Source organism: Lissotriton vulgaris, chromosome 2_1 (assembly GCF_964263255.1).
Source record: "Lissotriton vulgaris chromosome 2_1, aLisVul1.2, whole genome shotgun sequence".
NCBI lineage: Eukaryota > Metazoa > Chordata > Amphibia > Caudata > Salamandridae > Lissotriton > Lissotriton vulgaris.
In genome coordinates this window covers 1,003,778,312-1,003,799,591 of record NC_141687.1, presented here as the reverse complement: position 1 = coordinate 1,003,799,591, position 21,280 = coordinate 1,003,778,312, and the positions used below count along the sequence as shown (strand labels likewise).

The following is a 21,280-nucleotide window of genomic DNA, read 5'->3' as shown; positions in this document are numbered from 1 at the left end:
TTCCGCCCGATCTAATTACTTAATCGTGCTGACACAGTTTTTACAAGTATTTTAGCAGCACGTTTGATTAAAGTAGTGGGACACCTGATACATGAGGACCAAAAAGGTTTTCTGCCAGGGAGAAATTTGAGAGAACTTAATCATGCATTGATAGGCTCAGGAGACTTAGCCGCAACTATGGGTGCCCCACTCGCCGTCGTAACCGTAGATGCCGTTAAGGCATTTGACCGTGTTAATTGGAGATATCTCACAGCTGTTCTAAATCACTTTGGCATGGGTAAAACCCTGATAGATACATTAGACAAGATCTATAGCACCCCAATTGCTCGAATCTTAGTGAATGTCAGTTTATCATCACCAGTAAGAATTGAAAGGAAGACAAGGTAAAGATGCCTTCTCTCGCCTAATCTTTTTGACTTTTAAATCGAGCATTTCGACCCAAAGTTTAAGATTGAATGAACAGATAAAACCATTTGAGGTAGGGGAATATACTAGGAAAGTCGCATTATACGCTGATGATTTAATGGTTTTCACCTCAGATGTACATTGAGCTTTGCCCCAGCTTATGGCAGAGGCAAGGATCTTTGGCAGGTTCGCAGGATATAAGATTAATGAAGAAAAAACTGAAATAATGACCTGGAACCAGCATGGTAGGGAAATAGCGAGCGTCACAGAAATTAGATACTTGGGGATAAAAATAGCCCATGATACAGGAAAAATTGCTGCAAACAATTTTGAAAAATTGGGTCATGAGACAGTACAGTTGTTAAAAAGATGGCAGAATCTCCCACTGTCTATTTATGGGCAGATAAACTTAGTAAAAATGACTCTCTTGCCCAAAGTCACCTTACTTTGATAACATTCCACTAATTTTTGATAAAAAGTATATCGAAAACATGCATGGGAAAAAAACATCTTTTGGGTGGGCCACCAAAGGAAAACGTCTCTCTTGGAAGAGGTTGAGGAAGACGATCGGAGTAGGAGGGTTAGGGCTCCCAGATCTACAACTTTACTGCTGGGCTTTTCAGCTTAAGAGAAATAGAATGTTACTGCATTGTCCAAATGAGACCCAGATTGGGGCAATGTGTAGAGCAATGCTCTCCGGCTTGCCTGAGGAAGGATTCTCCTATAAATTTGGGGCACCAAAACGTTTTAAGAAGGTCAGATTGAAATGTTTCCAGGCAGCAGCAAGTACCTGGTTTGAGGTTAAATCATTACTGAGAAATGCCTATTACAGTAGGCTGTCTCCCATATGGCACTCCCCAGGTACTCCGCAGTGCCTGCTTGACTTTCCTACTGATCCTCTAAAGCAAAGTGGCATTAAAAGATGGGGGGAGTTGGTGGAAAATGGGCAGAAGCTAACTTAGGAATATTGGAGTAACAACACTGAGGGGAGAATCTCCAGGTTTAAAATCTACCAAGTGAACGCATGGTTTAAGAGTCAGGGTTGGACAGGAGCTGAACGTAGCCAAATGGAAATAGACCTCCAAGACAGTCAGGTTAAGAAGAAGGAAGTGGCACGGTGGTACCATCATCTACTTACAGCAGCGGATGAGAAGATGAGAGCACCATTATCTGCATGGGATGGATACTTGCCGGACGCGGAGTTTTAAGAGTTATGGCAAGTATCTATCTACTTACTCAGTAGTTAAAACTGCTACCCTAAGGAAAAATCTTTTCTTTACCCTCAATAGAGTCTATTGGATCATAGAATAGTTGACGAAAATAAGGGGAAGTGGCGATTCCAAATGTAAGCGATGTGTTAGAAATGAGTCCGAAGATATGCATATGTTTAACACCTGTCCAAATTCGGAAGGGTTCTGGACTGCCGCGGCTAAGACCATCTCTCACTCACTGGGTATCGCTATGGAGGTAAGCACCGCTTTAATCATGTTTGGGATAAGGCAGCAGGACATGGGGGGGGGGGGGGGTGGGGGGGGGGGTCCTGCTCTACACGTAAAGAACAGAAATCTGATGTTTTACTTAATTTTGATTGCGAGAAGGGAAATATGAAGTTATGGACTCAAACCTCCTCACTTTCTTGGCATGCCTGCATAGATCAGTGGTCTTCTTAAAGAAGATTCATTGGTGGAGGAATAACATGAATGATGGTGGTGAGTTCTGGGACTTGTTTAAGATTTTGTAAGCCAGTCTGTAAGATGATTACATCTTCTCAAAGCAGTTGGGCTATGGAACCGAGTTGTACCTGAGGTAGCCCAGTAAATTTGCTTGAAGAAGAGAGAACGATTTTCAACACAAGGGGCACTAGAATTCTGGTTGGTGCTTATTGATTGGAGGCGGTATGAGGACAATAAAAAAAAGAAAACATGGGAGGCTGAGGGTCACACAGTATTTTGGAAATTACAATAAACATCCTCCTTCCTCATTGTCGTGTCCAATGCCAGTGAGCCCGAGTCAGTAAGTGTGAATAAAGCTACTAAGGCGAGTGAGAAGAGGGCGCCTACGTGTCATCTTTGCAGCTTAGGGGCCAATCACCCTGCATGCCATTGGTTGCAGAAGTGGCAGCCTTGCTGAAAAACAACAGGCAAGGCTCCACCCCCAGATCCACCTAGCACCCTGTCTGCACACTGGGTTTTTGTTGAAGACCTACTGAAAACATATTAGAGGACGTGGTGGCGGTTATTGATTTGGAAGGCAGGCGTCTCAGTTCATCACTGATGTATTTACTTAATTATCTGAGACAGTCACAGCATGCTTTCCATAGCGTAGAGCGCTTGGAGCTGTAGCTCCTCGTAGAGTGCCTCAGTATGGTCGAGAGGGCCCTAATATGGGCGACTAATGCATTTTAGTGCAGTGATGCAGACACCAGCAATAAAATGACAGTCACCAACACTAAAATGCCTTAGTATAACCCCTGATGCGTGGTTCTTGGAAGGGCTGCACTTGAACACACGCAGCACATCCAATCTATGGCAACGGTGGGAGTGACCACGAAGAGCAGGACACAGCAAGTTAAACCGAACCATCCAATTAGGGGGAGCTCTGATCCTGTGACATGATTTGGCTCAGTAAGCCAGGCCCAATTTGTTTTTGTCACTGCCTTCAATCTGACAGAGGGAAAAAAATCGTTGTGAGCATAGCCACTGGGCAGGAACACAAACACAATATATATTCAGCTGTTTGCGTGGCAAACTCATATCCTTGCGGTGATACGGGGAATTGGCACAAAATTTGTTACTCTAAAGTCTGATGTGTGGCACTTGCCAGGGAATTATGCTGCTCTAGTTTTCAGCATTTATTTAATAACCTAATGAACCTGGTTATTTGGAGTCTTTATACAGTGGGTGCACAAACATTTTTAGTTAAATTGGGAGATAATTGTCACTCTCCTAAATGGGAAATGTGTAAAAAGCAAATTCTCTGCAACACTATTTTTTGAGAAAAATTGTCACAAAAGTCACTTTTTTCACACAAATGTAGTACAATTTAAAACCATGCAACTTTGTGACATCTGATAAGAAAAGCAGTGCAATATGTAAATCTCTCCGAAACCAAGTGAACTAAGGTATCAAATTTAATGGTCACCTGATAACCTCATTGAAAGGTTATATCTGTTTAACTCAACAGAGCAAACATCTCGCAATACATACTAAATTGCACCATGTGAAATAATTTGCGAGGGAGTCTAGAATTCATTTATCCTGATTAAATGGCTATAATAATAAGACAAAAATACCTCTTCTCCTATCGGCTGCATACAGTTCCCTTAATCCAAGGTCATTGAGGGACTTGGTCAGTTCAAGTGGCTCTTGAGACTGGCGGTCCTTCAGCAAAACGGTGTGCAAAGGATCCAGCTCGCATTTACTGGATATCGTACGAATTAATTCTTGAAGCGATACATTCGGACTTGCTCTCAGAACCGTTTTCTGTGTTTTCTTGTAGTTTATTACTATTCGGACAGTTTGCTAAGGGGAAAGAAGTAACAAACATCAAAAACACGTGGATTTCATTAAATTATACAGAAATACGCAGTGCAACTGTTCACTGGAAAGTTTACAAGGTTTGTTACAATAGCAAAGCATCAGAACTGAAATCACTATCAAAGCGTTTAAATCACAACTTAGGTATAGTGGTAAATACGATAAAGGTTCCTTGTAGACATATCTCATAAGAAGCCTGCTTTTCACCGAGAGAGGAGAAGACCTAGGACATATCAGACCTGTTTGCAAACTATCAAAAACATGGACTTGGTTAACCACATTCCTGATCTAAAGTTGGGACCCTCAATTACAAGTTAACTCTGCAGAGAGATAGTGGGCTGGAATTAGGGATACCAGAAGATATCTCTCTTTGAGTTGTCATGTGCTTATCTAGGTTCCTGATCGATACTGTGACCTTATGCCCCTATTCGGCTATAAATCCATTTATTCCCTATATTGGCATAACCGTTCAAGTGCGATTTTCTGTAAAGTCATCTCTGGCCTCACACGAGCAGAGCCACAGAGCCACATTCCAGCATGACTCTCTGCTACTTCCTTTGCGACCAATTAGTGCAATGACAGAGCAGCAGTCACTATCTGATATTCCTAGATAACACTCCGAGTTCTTCAACAAGATAAAAACTTAGCAAACCTGGAAATCCCCGCTTGCTATGTTTTGATTAGTAATGGAACTCTAATGAGCAACTGATAGCTGCCACTTCCTAGTGACATCTTTAATTGACGTCTTATGTGCGTCAAACCCGGCACCTGTCAGGTATAAATATTACCAACGTTGCCTTAAGCAATACGAAGCTGTGAGCTGTGAGAGCGAAGCTAACTGCTGTTGAGCGTTGCCTGTCGCTGCAGCCTGCTATCCTGTGGTGGTGAAGCTACTGATTACCATTATCGCCGCTACAGCGCGACCTATGGTGCAGTACGCTTGAGGAGCCGTGCAGCCGTCCTCTGCGAAGACATCCAGCCCAGCTGCCCGCGGACGCTGTCACCCCTCCTTCCTCCAGACGCGCTGAAGAAGCCGCTGCCTTTCTCGTGCAGAGAAATCCAGTCCCGGCGCTTCCGGTTTACCCTCGCGGGTGACTGGGATATCGAGAGAGACCCCTGAAGGAGATACCAATCCTCCATCATTCTATTCAGAGGTATGGTGTTGACTAAACCCTTAGACGAGAATTCTTGAAACAAACCTTGGCAAAACCAACTTAACTTAAGCTACTTACTTACTCCCCCTTCTCACGTGTTAGGCTTAGGTCAGGCACACTGGGGTAGGCGTAGTTAGAAGCACCAGTTGAGTATGTTAGCCTAATGTATATATGACTGTATATATGTTTTATTACTTTTAAACCATTGTATGGCTAAGAAACCATATCAATGCTTTTACAGTTCTATTTCGCTATTCTTATCTTACTGTACGTACTTTTCATAATAACAGTTATTGCAATTGTGGCAATACATTTCTCTTGTATGAGAAGAAAGACTGTTCAATAAATGTTAACCCTTTATTGATAAACGCCCGTCTCTCTATTCTCTACATACTGTGAAAGTAAACTGCACTAGACTGACTGAGTGAAATCTGTGTCTATTGTTTCACACGACCCTAGAGATCGACTCTTGATCTGAGGAGCAAAGTTGTCATGTTGCACGGTTGTTGGAAAGCTGAATCCCTTCTTGTCTGTGCCAAGGAAGCTGATCACTTCCTATGCAGAGAAGAAAGTTTCCAGTGACCTCTGAGCTAGTTGGTAACACAACCCAATTAAGTTTAGCATAGTCAGTGGAGGCCTGGAATATAAGCAGTTCCACGTCGATACTACTGTTTATGTTATTCCAATGCGCAGGGCCTAGTGGGAAACTAGGAACTACACTACATGGCGCCCAACGTTTGGTAAGGCGATAAACTAACGCAAGACTTATAGAGTAACTCAGTCGTGCATATTTCACAGACCCCTTTCTCCCGTAAATACTCCAATAGACGTCTGGAGTGGGTGAAAGGTTAAAATCCGCCCGACCTTAGTAGGAAGAGATTCCTATGTAAAGCTCTGGTTTATTCAACGTTGAAGGATACAGTGTTCCAAAATATTGTGCATCTAATCTTTGTCTCCTTGGAGACCTACTCTGCAAAAACTGCATTTATACAATGTCAGTAGAAAACAACGGCACCACTGGGGCCGCAGTAGATGCGACTCAGCGAGGTCCCGAATACACAGACCCGGGTGCTATTATCATCCCGGTCCAGTTAAGAAGATCTATAACTTTAAAACTTATAGAAAACGGACTGCCACCTCAAGGTGGTACAGTAATTTTCGTGATAGAGGCTCACGAGTATCGGCAGACAGAGGTATTCTATTCATGGATAAACTTTCCAGCGGTAAACGCTATAACACAAGAGTTTCACTATTACAAAATAGAGGAACCTCCGGAAGAGTACGCTCCTTTCGAGGAGGTTGAAATTCCACTTAAATTTCAAGAGCACCTGCTCTGGTTTAATGGCGCCCTAAAACACAATGATCACATAACCAGGCTCGGTCCACTAGGTAGACCAGGAGCCACGTGGCCGGTTCTAGCCAGCTACACACCACATCCTGACATTATAAGAATGTCTAGAGAAGAGCTGCTAGCACAGCTAAACACATTAATAAAAATACATAGGCAATTAGTCCAATATGTAATACGGACTGCAACAGTCCAGCCAGCTGTTAATACACCACAGCTGACCCCTCATCAGGGGAACACAAATAAAATTACACCACAGAACATACAGTCATGTCTTGGTAAAACACCCGTAAAACGGGAACAAATTCCTTTCTGGTTAGCCCAGAAAATCACTCAAATAGAGGCAGTATTTCCTGATACTACCCCTATTGAGAAACACAGAATCTTGACCATCTGCCTTCCTATGGGAATCGCACCACACGTGGAGGACTGTGACACTTGGGGTACAGTCTTTGCTTCCATTTACACAAAAACACACGGTGTTCCGTCTATGGCGGTAATACCAGACGTGCTAAAACAGATTCAAAATGAATTCGGTCCAGAACCAGCTTTAAATCTAGGTATGAAATTACTGAAAGACTTCAAGCAGGTCACGGCTATATTATTAGCCAATGTAAAGGGAGAAGCAGCATCTGTGGCGATTCGCCAGAAGTTGAGGGAAACAGATATAAAAGATCCTGTTGAGCTTGCAAAAATCATAGAAAAATGCTATGAAGAATTAGGTAGAGACAGCTTGGGTGGGAAACCAGTTAAGCCCCAACTGCTCGAAAATCCTGAAAAATTATTTATTAAAAATAATTCAAATACTCCTAAAAAGAGCTGGGATGGAAATAAACAATCCAGTCCCAAGGAAAAAGTTTTCCAGTCCAGAGGAAGGTCTCCTCGACGGAGGGAGAGAACTCCGACTCGAGAACGCCAGTCTCCCCAACGGGAGCCCTCTGAGAAAAGATATAACCTTAGAAATAGGGATAATATAAAAAAACCTGATAGATATCAAAGTATTGATACACGTCCCTCTCGATCTCTTCCACAGAATTCGGAAAGAAGAGGACGGTCAGACCCAGGAGAGCACACCAAGTCCAAAGACAAGGAACCTGCTCAAAATAAGAAATCTCAATTTCAGAAAAAGAAGGTAGCCAGTATTAGAGTAATCAACCATGCCGAGAATACTGAGGACACAGTTGAAAAACGGGGAGTGGGCATTGACAATGTTGGACAGTGCAGCAGAGATCAGTATAGCGCGCAAGATCTTGATGAGTCATCTGGAGACAGTGGACACGAATGAATACATTCAGGTTGAAACTGCCGACGCCAGACTTAGCGAGCCCCATAAAATATACGAAATAACATTGCGTATAGAGGGTGATAAGACTAGGAAAATTAAGGGTCTATTTTGGGATAAGCTCTCAAAAGGCTATGATATTCTGTTAGCTGAAAAAGATTGGCCCCCGGAGTTTGTCAGGGAGTGCCCTCGTGGCGAAGAAGTGATTATGCCTGCCTTCTCGAATCACATACCGATTCACAAAAAATACACATATGCAAGGAAATGGGCTGTAGCCCAGGCACCTGCATTGTATAAAAATCATGTAGGATGGGATGAGGATTCTCCGCCTCACAAAATCCAACTAAAAAGTGAACCAACTGCCCAACGGCAGTATCCCATAAAGCAAGAAGCTAAAAAACAGGTCAGGGAGATCTTAGATCAACTTGAGTACCAGGGGGTGATTGAAACATGCACCTCTCAAATGAACAATCCTTTGTTTCCTGTCTCCAAGCCAGACAATTCATATCGTCTAGTTTTGGACTACAGACACCTTAATACATGTTGCAAAACTTTTGCAGTACAAAACTCGCATAGTGCAGCCCTAATGAATAACATAGTTAGGAAAAAATATAAAACGACATTAGACATTTCTAATGGTTTCTTTTGTCAAAACATTGCACCAGAAAGCAGATACTTGACCGCTTTCTCCGCATTTGGGTCACAGAAAAAATTCTGTCGACTCCCACAGGGGTTCAAGAACAGCCCAGGACTATTCTCAGCTAGGGTAACAGAGTTACTACAAATCTATGATGATGAAGCATTGTCTTACGTAGATGATATTTATCTCACAGACGACGACTTGGATACTCACTTAAAAAGAGTGAACACCATTATACTTGGGTTCGCAGCAGAGGGTTACAAATTCAACTTTAAAAAGTCCCGAATTGCCCATCTGACAGTACTATTTTTAGGGTACGAATTATCAAGTGAAGGGAAAAGCCTAGCGGACAACTTCTTAGAGAAGTGCGCTGTACTCCAAGCTCCAAAAACGCTGAAGAATTTACAATCAATACTAGGTTTTCTGAATTTCGGAAGAACTTACATCCTAAATTACGCAGAGAGGGTTAAACCTCTCTACGAACTAATTAAACCTGATTTAAAACAAATCAATTGGACTCAAAAACACACAGAAATTTTGAGATCACTGCAAACAGACATGTTAGCAAAAACAAAATTAGATACACGTGACAACACGATCGATCTTGTAATCCGAGTCATCCCAGGAAGATGCAGATTCACGTACCTAACCTCTAATGAGGGAGAAAAGGTACCAATTTCAATTAAATCTCACTTGTACACACAAGCAGAAAAAACATTCAGTCGCACAGAAAGAACTGTGAACGCAGTGCAAATCGCATTAGCAAATGAAAGAGAACTAGCACACGGCAAACGGATTAATATCCTTACAGCGGAATCCGCCTTCGAAGCGCTATTCAGCCCAGTAAACCTGCCTACAGTGTCACTGGATCCAAAATGGATACAGTGCATAGATTCTCTAGCAGCGGAAGACGTGAAATACTATTTCGCCCCGCAATACGAAGAACTGAATGATTTAGAATATGAAGAAGAATATCCTCTGCCAATCGAAATCCTGCCTCTCCCACAATATGCCTGTATAATCTATACAGATAGCTTTGTACAGCATTTTAATGTAGAGAGTAAATCCTACAATGCAGCATGTGCGATCATTAAAGGTCGTTGGCTGTGCGGTAAATTCAGACCGAAAGTAACAAAAACTGAATCTGTAAGAAACTGTTCGGTTCAAAGAACTGAAATCAGATCTTTAAAGATGGCGCTCGAAAATGCAGAACGCGAATTCCCCACACTTATAGTGTGTGATTCTCATTTTTGCGTCAATTCTTACAACAATAAACTGCAGAGTTGGATCGAAAACGACTACAAAGATGACACAGGTGCCACAATAAAGCATAAAAAGCTCTGGAACGAGGTAGCTCTTTTACACAAAGAACTACAAAAGACTCACGTGATTCACGCACAGAGTCTTCAGCGTGATGGCGTTCACGTTGCAGGGAATTCATTGGCTAATACAGCCACCGCGGAAGCAACTAACCCGGCTTCCGTAGCCACAAAAAAGCGTACAGATAAGTATATAGACGGGGAAACCATGCTGGCAGTAAAAACGACCGTAAAGGGCGACTGTGCAGCACTACCCGTAAACTATCCACTCAATTATGCATACATAATCGATGCAAACTCCGTTCCTTTTGCTCGAATCCCTGGAGTGGGGGATAGAGTAATTCCAAACATGAACAGGAGAATATTTTTAATAGCAGACGCACACATGGGTTTGGGTCTACGGCACAGAGAGATCAAGGAATCACTGACTGAATTACAATCAGTATTCTGGTGGCCGGGAATGAGTGTAGAACACCAAATATATGCAAACAACTGTGAAAACTGTAATAGGGATCGCAGTAAGGAACCTTGCTACCGGCTACCAATCAGAAAGAGCGTAACGCTGCCTACACCCCGTCCTGCGTCCTATCAATAGTTAAAGACGAAATACACTTAAATAATGAGGCCACCAGCGCTCGGCTGACGCTAGAACGGTTATAAAAGATTCGCGAGTCCATATCGGCATATACGCAATTACCACGTTCCATTCTGACCAGGGTCCTGCTTTCAGCTCTCGAGCCTATAAGGAGGCCATGGCCAGCATGGGAATTGGGTTGCGGTATTCTTGTCCGTCGCACAAGTGTGATAGAAAGAAAAAGCCGGGATATAAAGCAATCTATAACAGCGAAGGTATTAGGTTCAGGCGCTGGGTGGGTCAAACATTTAATAAGTGTCCAGACTAGTCTTAACAACATGCCAAGAAATTCTCTAAAAGGTTTCAGCCCATACGAACTATTGTTCGGAATAAGAATGAACGTTCAGGACCTCGATAGTCAGATGTCAGTGGTACAAGAAGAAACAAAGCAGTTTGAAGTAAAAGACCGTTTGGCTGTTTTACAGGAACTGAATGAAACAAGAAAATCATTAAGCAACATAAAGTTAAAGCAACAGCCAAATACCACTGACGAGGCACCACCCGCAACAGCCCCAGCAAGGCCTGTCTGGATTCCAAAGATTGGGGATCTAGTCAGAGAAAAGATCGCGGTGAAGAAGGAATTTGGGCCTTCTTACAGAAAAGCAGTACCTGTCTTAGCAGTCACCGGAACAAGATCAGTTGTGCTACCGCCCCTTGCTGGTAAAAAGGAGAACAGAGTCGTGTCCATCGACCTGGTAAAACCACAAGCATGTGGCCTATAATCAACAGTAGGCCCAGTGGACTCCCAAGAAACAACAGAATACCCAAACTTGCAACAATCCAAGAGGTTCAAACTGAAAGACTAATCACATTCGATCAGCCTGCAGTGCACAATGAAGGACTATGCAATAATGCCATGGAACTCGTGCCTCTTGAAACACAGATTGAAACAGTTCGTCAAGAAACAACACCAGTCTACAATAATGTGGCATCAGAAAGTGCTACCGAGAGACAGATTGAAAGAACAATCCCATCAATTGACAGAACTGCCTCTGGTTATTTCATCAACTTCGACAACTTCTCTGAAGATGAAAATGAGCCCGAAGTGATGCCAGAAACAAAAAAGTCTTTTAAAGAAAAAGCAACGGAACTCTTTCATCAACTGAAGGAAATCTACCTAATTTCCCCTTGGCTAGAGTTCTGGTTCGGTCTAGGTGTATTTTTCCTCCTGCTTTGGCTCATCATGGTACTGTGTTTGGGAAAATTCATTGAAGGAAAATATATTACAATGGACACAGCAAGTCAGAACATCAACCTAGTCCTGAAACCACACAGATCATCCCACGTGAAGAAAAGAGAACTGTCAACAGTAAATGTCACAGCAATTCCAATACCTGGTGGGGTAGTATGGGAGAAAACAGACTATGAGATCTATGGTCCGGTCGAAATCCTGAAGTATCCTCATCAACTAAAGGTTTCCTTAAGTGACTTTGTTACACCTAGTACATTCTCTGATGATTGGGACTTTAACAGTATTAATGACATGATGTCTGATTTAGTAATGTCAGCTAGATTCACAGATCATGATTATTTACAAGGTTCATCTAGTTATGAGCAGTTATTCTGTTATACCCACTATGGGGATCATTACTTGCATAAATCTGCACAGCCTAGAAATGTTTTTATGTATAATCAATAGGAACATTGTTCTACACCACCCAAAAACAGTTCTAAAGCATTTTTTGAGAAATTCAAATATTTTTCAGGGTTTAACACCAGTGATGCAGAAACGTTTTATTATAAACTGTTAGATAAAACAGGCATGAAAACAATGCTGACAAATTCTAAATTGATATATTCAGAAGCATTTTATGACAAAATGATGACATTTGGTTTTGATTATTGGAAAAATAATATTGAAACAAAATCAATTTGGGGTACAAAAGATTGGCAGGTGCAAGGCATAGAAGCACTGTTTAGAACCTGCATGATACCAGAACAAATGTTATTTTTAAATGACACTGTACACCAAACATCTTGTCTTGGCCTAGCTAAGAACAAAGAAATGAAAACACCGTCTATACCAAAGCCAATAGCTGAGAATACAACTGCAGATAATGAGTTAGACGTGTCACACATTTTACATTTCAACAGAACACATCCGGATTGGAAAAAGTGGTTAATCTGGCCTACAGACACAAATAGCTGTCAAGATAGATTCCTGAACAAAACACAGGGTTTAAAAATGACCAGATTAGACCCTAGATATTCCCAGAGACAACATCCAGGAATTATAACCACATACAGTGTAGGTAAACTCTGCCTAGAATGGCTAACTTCATCCACACTGGCTGAAATTAAGCAACACTTGTCTTTATTAAAAGATGGTGCTGATTTGCGCGATTTCATTCTTGGACCACGCAAACAGCGTCAAAAGCGTTTCATAGCGACCAGTATCTATGCTGCTTACAACGAGGCTTGGAAAGTAAAGCAAATTGAAACTGCTGAAAAGATACGAGAAATTGATCGTATTAATTTGGAAAAATCACTTTCTGTGGTAGACAATGGGTTAATGACTCTGTCTTCCAGAATATATTCTTTGGACAATATTGTATCCTCTGCCTTTGATGTGATAGACAGAGATTTGCTAATGTTACAACATGGCCAGTCTCAATTACGCTCTATTATAGAACTAGGCTGGACGCTGCAAAATCTTCGTTCAGGCTATGTGCCTTGGCGTCTGATAAACACAACGTCATTATTTTCCATTTTTAACCTTACTGATAAACAGATCAGTTTGGCACAGAAAGGAGCAGACTATACAATTTTGAGCATCGAGAAACTCGAGAGATTATCATTGACAATGTCAGAGAGCCCTGTCATTGAATGGATAATACACGGAATTATCACAATTCCGATAACAACTTTCCGATTTCATAAATGCCTTGAATACATACCTGCTGGCCAGTATGAACAATTGGGTAAGGGATATGTTAAATCCGAATGGAAATTACCATACACTCATTCTTGCTATAGTGACAGCGACAAAAATGTATTTCTTAGTGGTGACAACTGTAAACACTCACTAAGCGGTATACTTTTGTGTCAGGGTATTAATTTACACGGAGCATGTGATGGCAATTCAAACAACCTTTCATGCCACCAGCTAGTCACACCTGCAACTCAGATAGAGCCCTTCTTTATGCAACTCGCAAACGGGAGTTACATTCTAAGAACGGATCACAGGTGCTGTGGCCTCGCGCCCGGACTAAGTTATCTAGTAGAAGTAACGTCCATGGTCAAATGTTGTATGCAAGCATTGTTCCCGAGCGGGCCTCCAGACACAGTGACTCCCCTCTGGCCTCGTCTGAATCTCTATTCTATACGAATTGATACATTAAGCAAAATGAAATCTGTGCTTTTACAGACAACAGTGCCTATAACGTCATCTAAAGAGACGTATGATCTTCTAGTCGCAAGGACGGCTACTGAAGTCCATGACCTTTTATCAACAAATTGCCCCGTGCATTTCGTACAAATACTCGACCAACTCCTTAACATGTCTAGTGCTACAAGCATCCCAGGCATATTTAAAACAGTCTTTACGGGACTGCTAACACCCTTCCAGGCAATTTTGGGAATCTTTCCTAATTTTGTGCACTCCATCTTTGGTGGTATTCCACTATTTTTTGGACTCATCGCAGGGATTCTATTTTTGACCCTTCTGCTACGTTATGGCAAGCCTCGGCTCAGACATAGCTCCCATGGGAATGGAAGAAACAATCCTAGCAATGCGCTACAGGGACAGGATAACTAACGTCCTCGGATTGGCCAGGCTGAGAGATCTAAACATGACCTGGTTCCTTTCATTCAGACCGATATGGCAAAATTGCATTTTACCTGTGCTACGGTGTATGCTTTGCGGCGATGAATGCGTGTTGGACATCTGTCTTTCACTTCCATCAGCAGTACCAATGGACGTCGATACTTTGCTAAGTCCAATAACGGCTCACGCATTGTATTGTCCCCAGCGGCTACCAATCCTGATGACGGCATTCGTGGAGACTCCTGTACTACAGCCAAGTGGTAACAGTGGAGCGAGTGACAAAAGCAACATCATCCAGGTACAACGTTCTGTGAGCATTGCTGATCCTGCATTCGATGACAGCAATCATTCTCACACCTGCCAAGTTTCAGCGCTATCTAATTTGGTTGAACTATCACCTGATTTTGTAGACCAATTCTTTGAGAGCCTGTCTGATACGATGTTCTCACCCACAGAGAAACAATAACTTTTGAGAAGTTTTCCGACACACAGCGTTCCCATGAACTCTGTATTCGGCCTTCAGTTTTGATCAACATAAAACTGCCAGGAGCTTTGGTAAACTGATTTTTCTTTGAATTGGACAATTTTTTTAAAAATATTGACCCTCTCTTTTTGGCACGAACAATTCTTTGCTTAACGTAAAAACTATTCTTAGAGAACAGAAGCTTCACACTTCTATTTCTAAAAAACACATCTAGAGACATATTAACATAACACCAGCCTCTAGCACACATATTATTACAATGCATTTTTATGTGATGATTTATCTCGCATTTCTTCTGTCAGAGGTACTTCATGTGTAATTCTTTTGCATAATCGTTCATTGACTTCATATGCAATACCTTTTGAATGATTACTATGCTTTAAAAAAACGTACAGTACCTAAATTCCATGTATTACAAGTACGCCTATTTCGAATGCATTTATGTATTTTGGGGTGGGCTATGTTACACAATGTTACACATACATCTAAATTGCTTAGTTTTAGTAATTTTGATGGACATGAATTCGTGGAGTGGGTGTCATGTGCTTATCTAGGTTCCTGATCGATACTGTGACCTTATGCCCCTATTCGGCTATAAATCCATTTATTCCCTATATTGGCATAACCGTTCAAGTGCGATTTTCTGTAAAGTCATCTCTGGCCTCACACGAGCAGAGCCACAGAGCCACATTCCAGCATGACTCTCTGCTACTTCCTTTGCGACCAATTAGTGCAATGACAGAGCAGCAGTCACTATCTGATATTCCTAGATAACACTCCGAGTTCTTCAACAAGATAAAAACTTAGCAAACCTGGAAATCCCCGCTTGCTATGTTTTGATTAGTAATGGAACTCTAATGAGCAACTGATAGCTGCCACTTCCTAGTGACATCTTTAATTGACGTCTTATGTCCAGCAAACTTGCGTCAAACCCGGCACCTGTCAGGTATAAATATTACCAACGTTGCCTTAAGCAATACGAAGCTGTGAGCTGTGAGAGCGAAGCTAACTGCTGTTGAGCGTTGCCTGTCGCTGCAGCCTGCTATCCTGTGGTGGTGAAGCTACTGATTACCATTATCGCCGCTACAGCGCGACCTATGGTGCAGTACGCTTGAGGAGCCGTGCAGCCGTCCTCTGCGAAGACATCCAGCCCAGCTGCCCGCGGACGCTGTCACCCCTCCTTCCTCCAGACGCGCTGAAGAAGCCGCTGCCTTTCTCGTGCAGAGAAATCCAGTCCCGGCGCTTCCGGTTTACCCTCGCGGGTGACTGGGATATCGAGAGAGACCCCTGAAGGAGATACCAATCCTCCATCATTCTATTCAGAGGTATGGTGTTGACTAAACCCTTAGACGAGAATTCTTGAAACAAACCTTGGCAAAACCAACTTAACTTAAGCTACTTACTTACTCCCCCTTCTCACGTGTTAGGCTTAGGTCAGGCACACTGGGGTAGGCGTAGTTAGAAGCACCAGTTGAGTATGTTAGCCTAATGTATATATGACTGTATATATGTTTTATTACTTTTAAACCATTGTATGGCTAAGAAACCATATCAATGCTTTTACAGTTCTATTTCGCTATTCTTATCTTACTGTACGTACTTTTCATAATAACAGTTATTGCAATTGTGGCAATACATTTCTCTTGTATGAGAAGAAAGACTGTTCAATAAATGTTAACCCTTTATTGATAAACGCCCGTCTCTCTATTCTCTACATACTGTGAAAGTAAACTGCACTAGACTGACTGAGTGAAATCTGTGTCTATTGTTTCACACGACCCTAGAGATCGACTCTTGATCTGAGGAGCAAAGTTGTCATGTTGCACGGTTGTTGGAAAGCTGAATCCCTTCTTGTCTGTGCCAAGGAAGCTGATCACTTCCTATGCAGAGAAGAAAGTTTCCAGTGACCTCTGAGCTAGTTGGTAACACAACCCAATTAAGTTTAGCATAGTCAGTGGAGGCCTGGAATATAAGCAGTTCCACGTCGATACTACTGTTTATGTTATTCCAATGCGCAGGGCCTAGTGGGAAACTAGGAACTACACTACAGAGTTAACGGAGATTGCTAGTTATAATCCCTGGAATGGGAAACAACAAGCAAGATCTGGGTATTTTACTCCAGGTTTTCCACGATTCTGTGGGCCTCTGTGAAGGTATTTACCACTTGCGATAAGAAGATGTAAATATCTGAGGGGGTTGGAGGATGTTAGGTGGGAGGGTTGTTGGGCTTGAGGCAAAGAGAGTTTTTTCAGGGGTAGCGAAGGTGGAGAGTCTCTAGGAAGCAGTGGCGTAGCTGGGGGGTGGCACAAGATTTGGGGCCGCAAGCACAGGAACCGCCACAGGCTGCAAAAGGTCTAGCTACATCACTACTAGGAACCCTTGTCATTTACCCCTAATGATGATGGAGGGGTAGTCAAGGGCCAAGATGAAACTTGATCTGCAACCGCTGCCCTTCTGCACCAGTGGATTCACCAAGTGCGCATCTGCACCTGATTAAATCCGGTCTGGTGCTTCCAGATCCGATCATTTCAGGTTCAGAAACACTGGAAAATTTATGGTTGCCCAGAGCGGTTCTCCTCAGACAACCGTTCAAGGCAACTCATAATGAGGCCTAATGGTTGATCACAAATAAACATTCCAGCTTAACCTATCTACTTAATTAGCTGCAAGCTCCCTCCTCTTTACTTCTCATGGCAAGTAATCTAAAATGCCTAGTTTTCACTGTGTTAGTCTCCCGGCAAGTGTCCTCAGAACAGTAGATTACTCTTGGACCCTCGAGTATATGCTTGCGGTATATCAAGGGATTCAAGTACCATTAAATCTGAATAGTGGATTCAAAATCTGGAAGCTCTGGAGTTGATACTCTCTAGTCTCATATGTCGCACAGAAGAGGAGTGATCTGGAGGTATAAGAGAAGATGCTTTTTCTAATAAAGTTGCCATATAGTATTGATATAGGCCAAACGGGAGATGTAAAATACCCCACTTGTGGAGCTGGATCAAAAGAAGAAAAAAACTATTGGACATAGGTAATGAAGATAGTGGTTAAGATAACTTAATATCCACTGAAAAGTAGGTTGACCAATATTGTCTGGTGATCCCAGGTCAAGACGCAACAATGGACGACTAAAATGGAGTGGTCTCTTTGTAAGGATTTTGGGTGTCATGGGAAGTGTGCATAAGTGTGGTATTCAGGTTTGAATGTGGGGCAGTGAACTTTAAGTGGGATAGTTTGTTACATATATTGTATTGATTTAATTAGCGTTGTAACTTGTATGTTACATTTTGGGTGGGATAAAGGAGTATGTCTGTTTTTAAAAAAAGAACAATATGAATAAAACAATGAGGAATAAAAAATGAAATATGTGCAAGTGAAAGCAAAAGTGGATATACAAAAACTGAAAGATATGTAAATGAAAGTAATTTATGAATAACAAAATTAATATTTGAAGGAATTCAGTGGGCCAGTGACTATGTTGGATTAATTCCATTTATTAATGTACTTTGGTTATGTGAGAATGTTGATTTATGATTAATGCCCTGTATCCCTGTATTCCCGAACATAAATTAGCATATTTGGGGGGCCCTTCTTGTAAGAAGCCTAAATAGTTAAAACCATATTGGATAGGAAAATTTAGAGTTTGGTGGTATCCCACACAACCCAAGTTGCACGTTTTGTTAAACTATTTCTATAATTCTCGAATGAGGGCCAGCATAGCCACAGTTTACATTTAGATGATTAGAAAATCTATATGTAAATATAATAAATATGGGATCTGGGTGACAGACCAATACAGGTGAACAGAGAAACCTGTGCTGGCCAATTTACCCTTCAACCCACAGAAAATTGCATGGCACAAGGGAGAAGAAAAGTTTCACTTTGCACTAATTTTGATAGCCACTGTCCTGTAACATGTCGATATATCTGTAGGGATATTATTGCCGCCCCGAGTCTTCTGTGGATGGGAGAACATAAATGATGGTACAGTTGGAAAAGAGCTAGACAACCAATATTGACATCAACAGCAAGCAAATGTCAATAGAATATCAACTGCAGTGGAGGAACAATACACTTCTTCCATAAGACACACACATAGTTCCTGGAGCTGTAAACACTTTGCGTTAGCCAGCATGTGCCAACTGACCCTTCACAAGAGAGGCCAACTGAGTGTTGCTCAAATGACTATCACCTGCAGGGAGGAACAAAATACTCTTCCAGGAGACACACATAGTTGCTGGAGCTGCAAACACTGTGTTGGTCAGCATCGGACAACTGACTATTAACAAGAGGCTCCACTCGGACATCTGCCACCCCAAGATCCCTGGGTGTTACAGCATGGTGAACCATCTATACTAATCTAGCACCACAGCCATGCTGCACGCTTCACCAGACCAACGTGCCTCCAACAATGCAACATGCAATGACAGGGCAGTAAGTAGCCTGTATTTACTGGACTGCTGCTTCACCATATTAAATAAATGTATGGTTGGTAGCAGGTGCCAAGTAACCGCTCTAGTGCACAGCCTGGCAAAGACAAAGTGTTTCGCCACCACACTTTTGTCTGCCTGTAGTGACACACACCGACACCTGCCACACTGCTTGAGGAACAAGTTACTTAACGTTCTGTAACATTGTTTCTGGTGGATTCTCTATATAATCGGAGATTCCTCACCTTTAGACTATCCCCAGGCACCAGCCGGATTCAAACAACTTCAAGAGAAGAGCTCCTGCGCAGCAGGAGGTGGCATTGTGCATCTCCCATTAGACTCCATATTAGCCTAAAATGGACGGAGGGAAAAAAGCAGATCATGTTGCCCTTCACGCTGGTGTTGGTTTCTTTTTCTTTCCCTTTCAAACCCCTCAGGTGCGGAAGAGAAAACAATTGTTGTTAACTGTGTGCTCATTTCTAAACTAGGAATTTCTTAGATGTTAAAAAGGCCACTCACAGAATCGGTAGGTGGGAGGATAGTGACGGATCTGAGGGTACATATAGTATCGCCCAGAAAGAGAGTTAGCTAAGTTAAGTAACTTGTTCTTTTGATCTTTTTTGATACTTTTAACCACAGTTACCTCACCTTCAGAATAGATACAAAAAGTAGTGTCTCCCAAAGGAGAAGGATGTAGGGAGTCGACTCAAACCAAAAAAGCCCTGGAGGACTGAACAGGTGGAATTACTCTCTCGTCGGAGCTGGCTGTCAAGACAGTAGTACTTTATGAGCATATGTACCAACACCCCTGTCACAGACTGGCAGATATCAAGAACAGCACCCTAATGCCAATGCCATTTTAACAGGTTTGGCAGTGGTAAAATGGGCTCTCAGGCCTTTGGTGGCTGCTCTTTAGCCAATGCACGTTAAGTTAGGTCACAATGGGGTAACCCAGTATCCCTCAGAACCTGGGCAGTGGTGAAATAGATATACAATTGGTTCTGTTGGGTGTGTACTATTCAAATTTTTCTGAACATTTGACAAATTATTCATTCATTTCAAAGCGAGTTAATCAAAAGAAATATAAATCCAAACCAGAGTCCTTAAAACTGATCCAAAAGGTTCTAAACGTCGACGTTGCTGATTTAGTGCAATTCTGCGCCGTATGAAATCGCTGTGTCAATAGACAGCGGATTTTAGGAACAGCGAGATAACTCAAAAGTCATTCACACAGCGAGCTTGGACAATGCCAAAAGCAATTACAGCTCCCGAGCTACCTTGGATTATTCACGTTGATCCTAAAGGACGGAGCCAAGCAATTACAGCGCCTGAGCGACTTTTGATTTATCACGCTGATCCTGAAGACCGCTGTCTATTTACATAGGTGTCCCATACGGGGCAGAAAGCATTTACAGCACCTGAGTGACTCTGGATTATTCACGTTGATCCTAAAGACCACATCCTTGCCTGCCCTCAACCTCCAGTTGATTGCACTAAATCAGCAACTTCTACACTAAAGAATCTATAACCGAGGGAGCCTGAAACCCCTTGCCAGCCATACACATGTGGCTCGGCTTGAGCTAACCCCAGGAGAGCCCATCCGGGCCTCCTTTGAGACTGCCAACCCCCCTTACCCAGTCCTGATGAAGACCCTCATTGACCCTTCAAGAGTGCTTTTTCCAGGGTTGAAACGTCGACATTTAGAACCTTTTGGACCAGTTTTAAGGACTCTGCAACAAGAAAAACTAATGTGGTCCGCAGAACTATCTTAAGGACTTTACATTACTGGCCAATTCTCCCCCTTTCTTCCCCTCTACCCAAATCACCACTGTATATATAACACTTTCACAAATATCACTTAGCACTGAATGTCACCTTCTTTGCATTTTATGCGCCAACATGTTTTGATAACAGCCTTGTAAATATTTAAATAAGTAATTATAAATGACTGTAATTTATAAAAATCTTTTGTGATACCCCAGATGGTTTGGATTTACATTTCTTTTGATTAACTTGCTTGGAAATGAATGAATAATTTGCCAAATGTTCAGGAAAAATTTGAAGAAATACGCGCACCCAACAGCACCAATTGTATATGTATTTCTTTAGCCAATGCACAGCAGTTCTTAATGCAAGAACAAACCATATTGATAGGGTCCTCCTTTTTCCACCCTGCCCTTCTTTGCATCTGAGAAGCCAACAAAGAGCTGATTGTCTACCTAATGTTCTTTTATCCGGTCAATGTAAAAGCTCAGTGCCCTCTTTGGATCACAGCAGTTCAGCCT

General features: G+C 42.2%; 1 protein-coding gene across 6 annotated transcripts in view; it reads right to left on the bottom strand.

Moving 5' to 3' along the window:
- COBLL1 (cordon-bleu WH2 repeat protein like 1) overlaps positions 1 to 21,280 on the bottom strand; it is an 806,310-nt gene that overhangs the window by 209,083 nt on the left and 575,947 nt on the right. For all 6 annotated transcript variants that reach the window (XM_086956594.1, XM_086956595.1, XM_086956596.1 and 3 more), the window contains one exon: positions 3,698 to 3,926. In XM_086956594.1, coding sequence (XP_086812720.1) covers positions 3,698 to 3,926 — 229 coding nt within the window. The remainder of the gene's footprint in view (positions 1 to 3,697; positions 3,927 to 21,280) is intronic.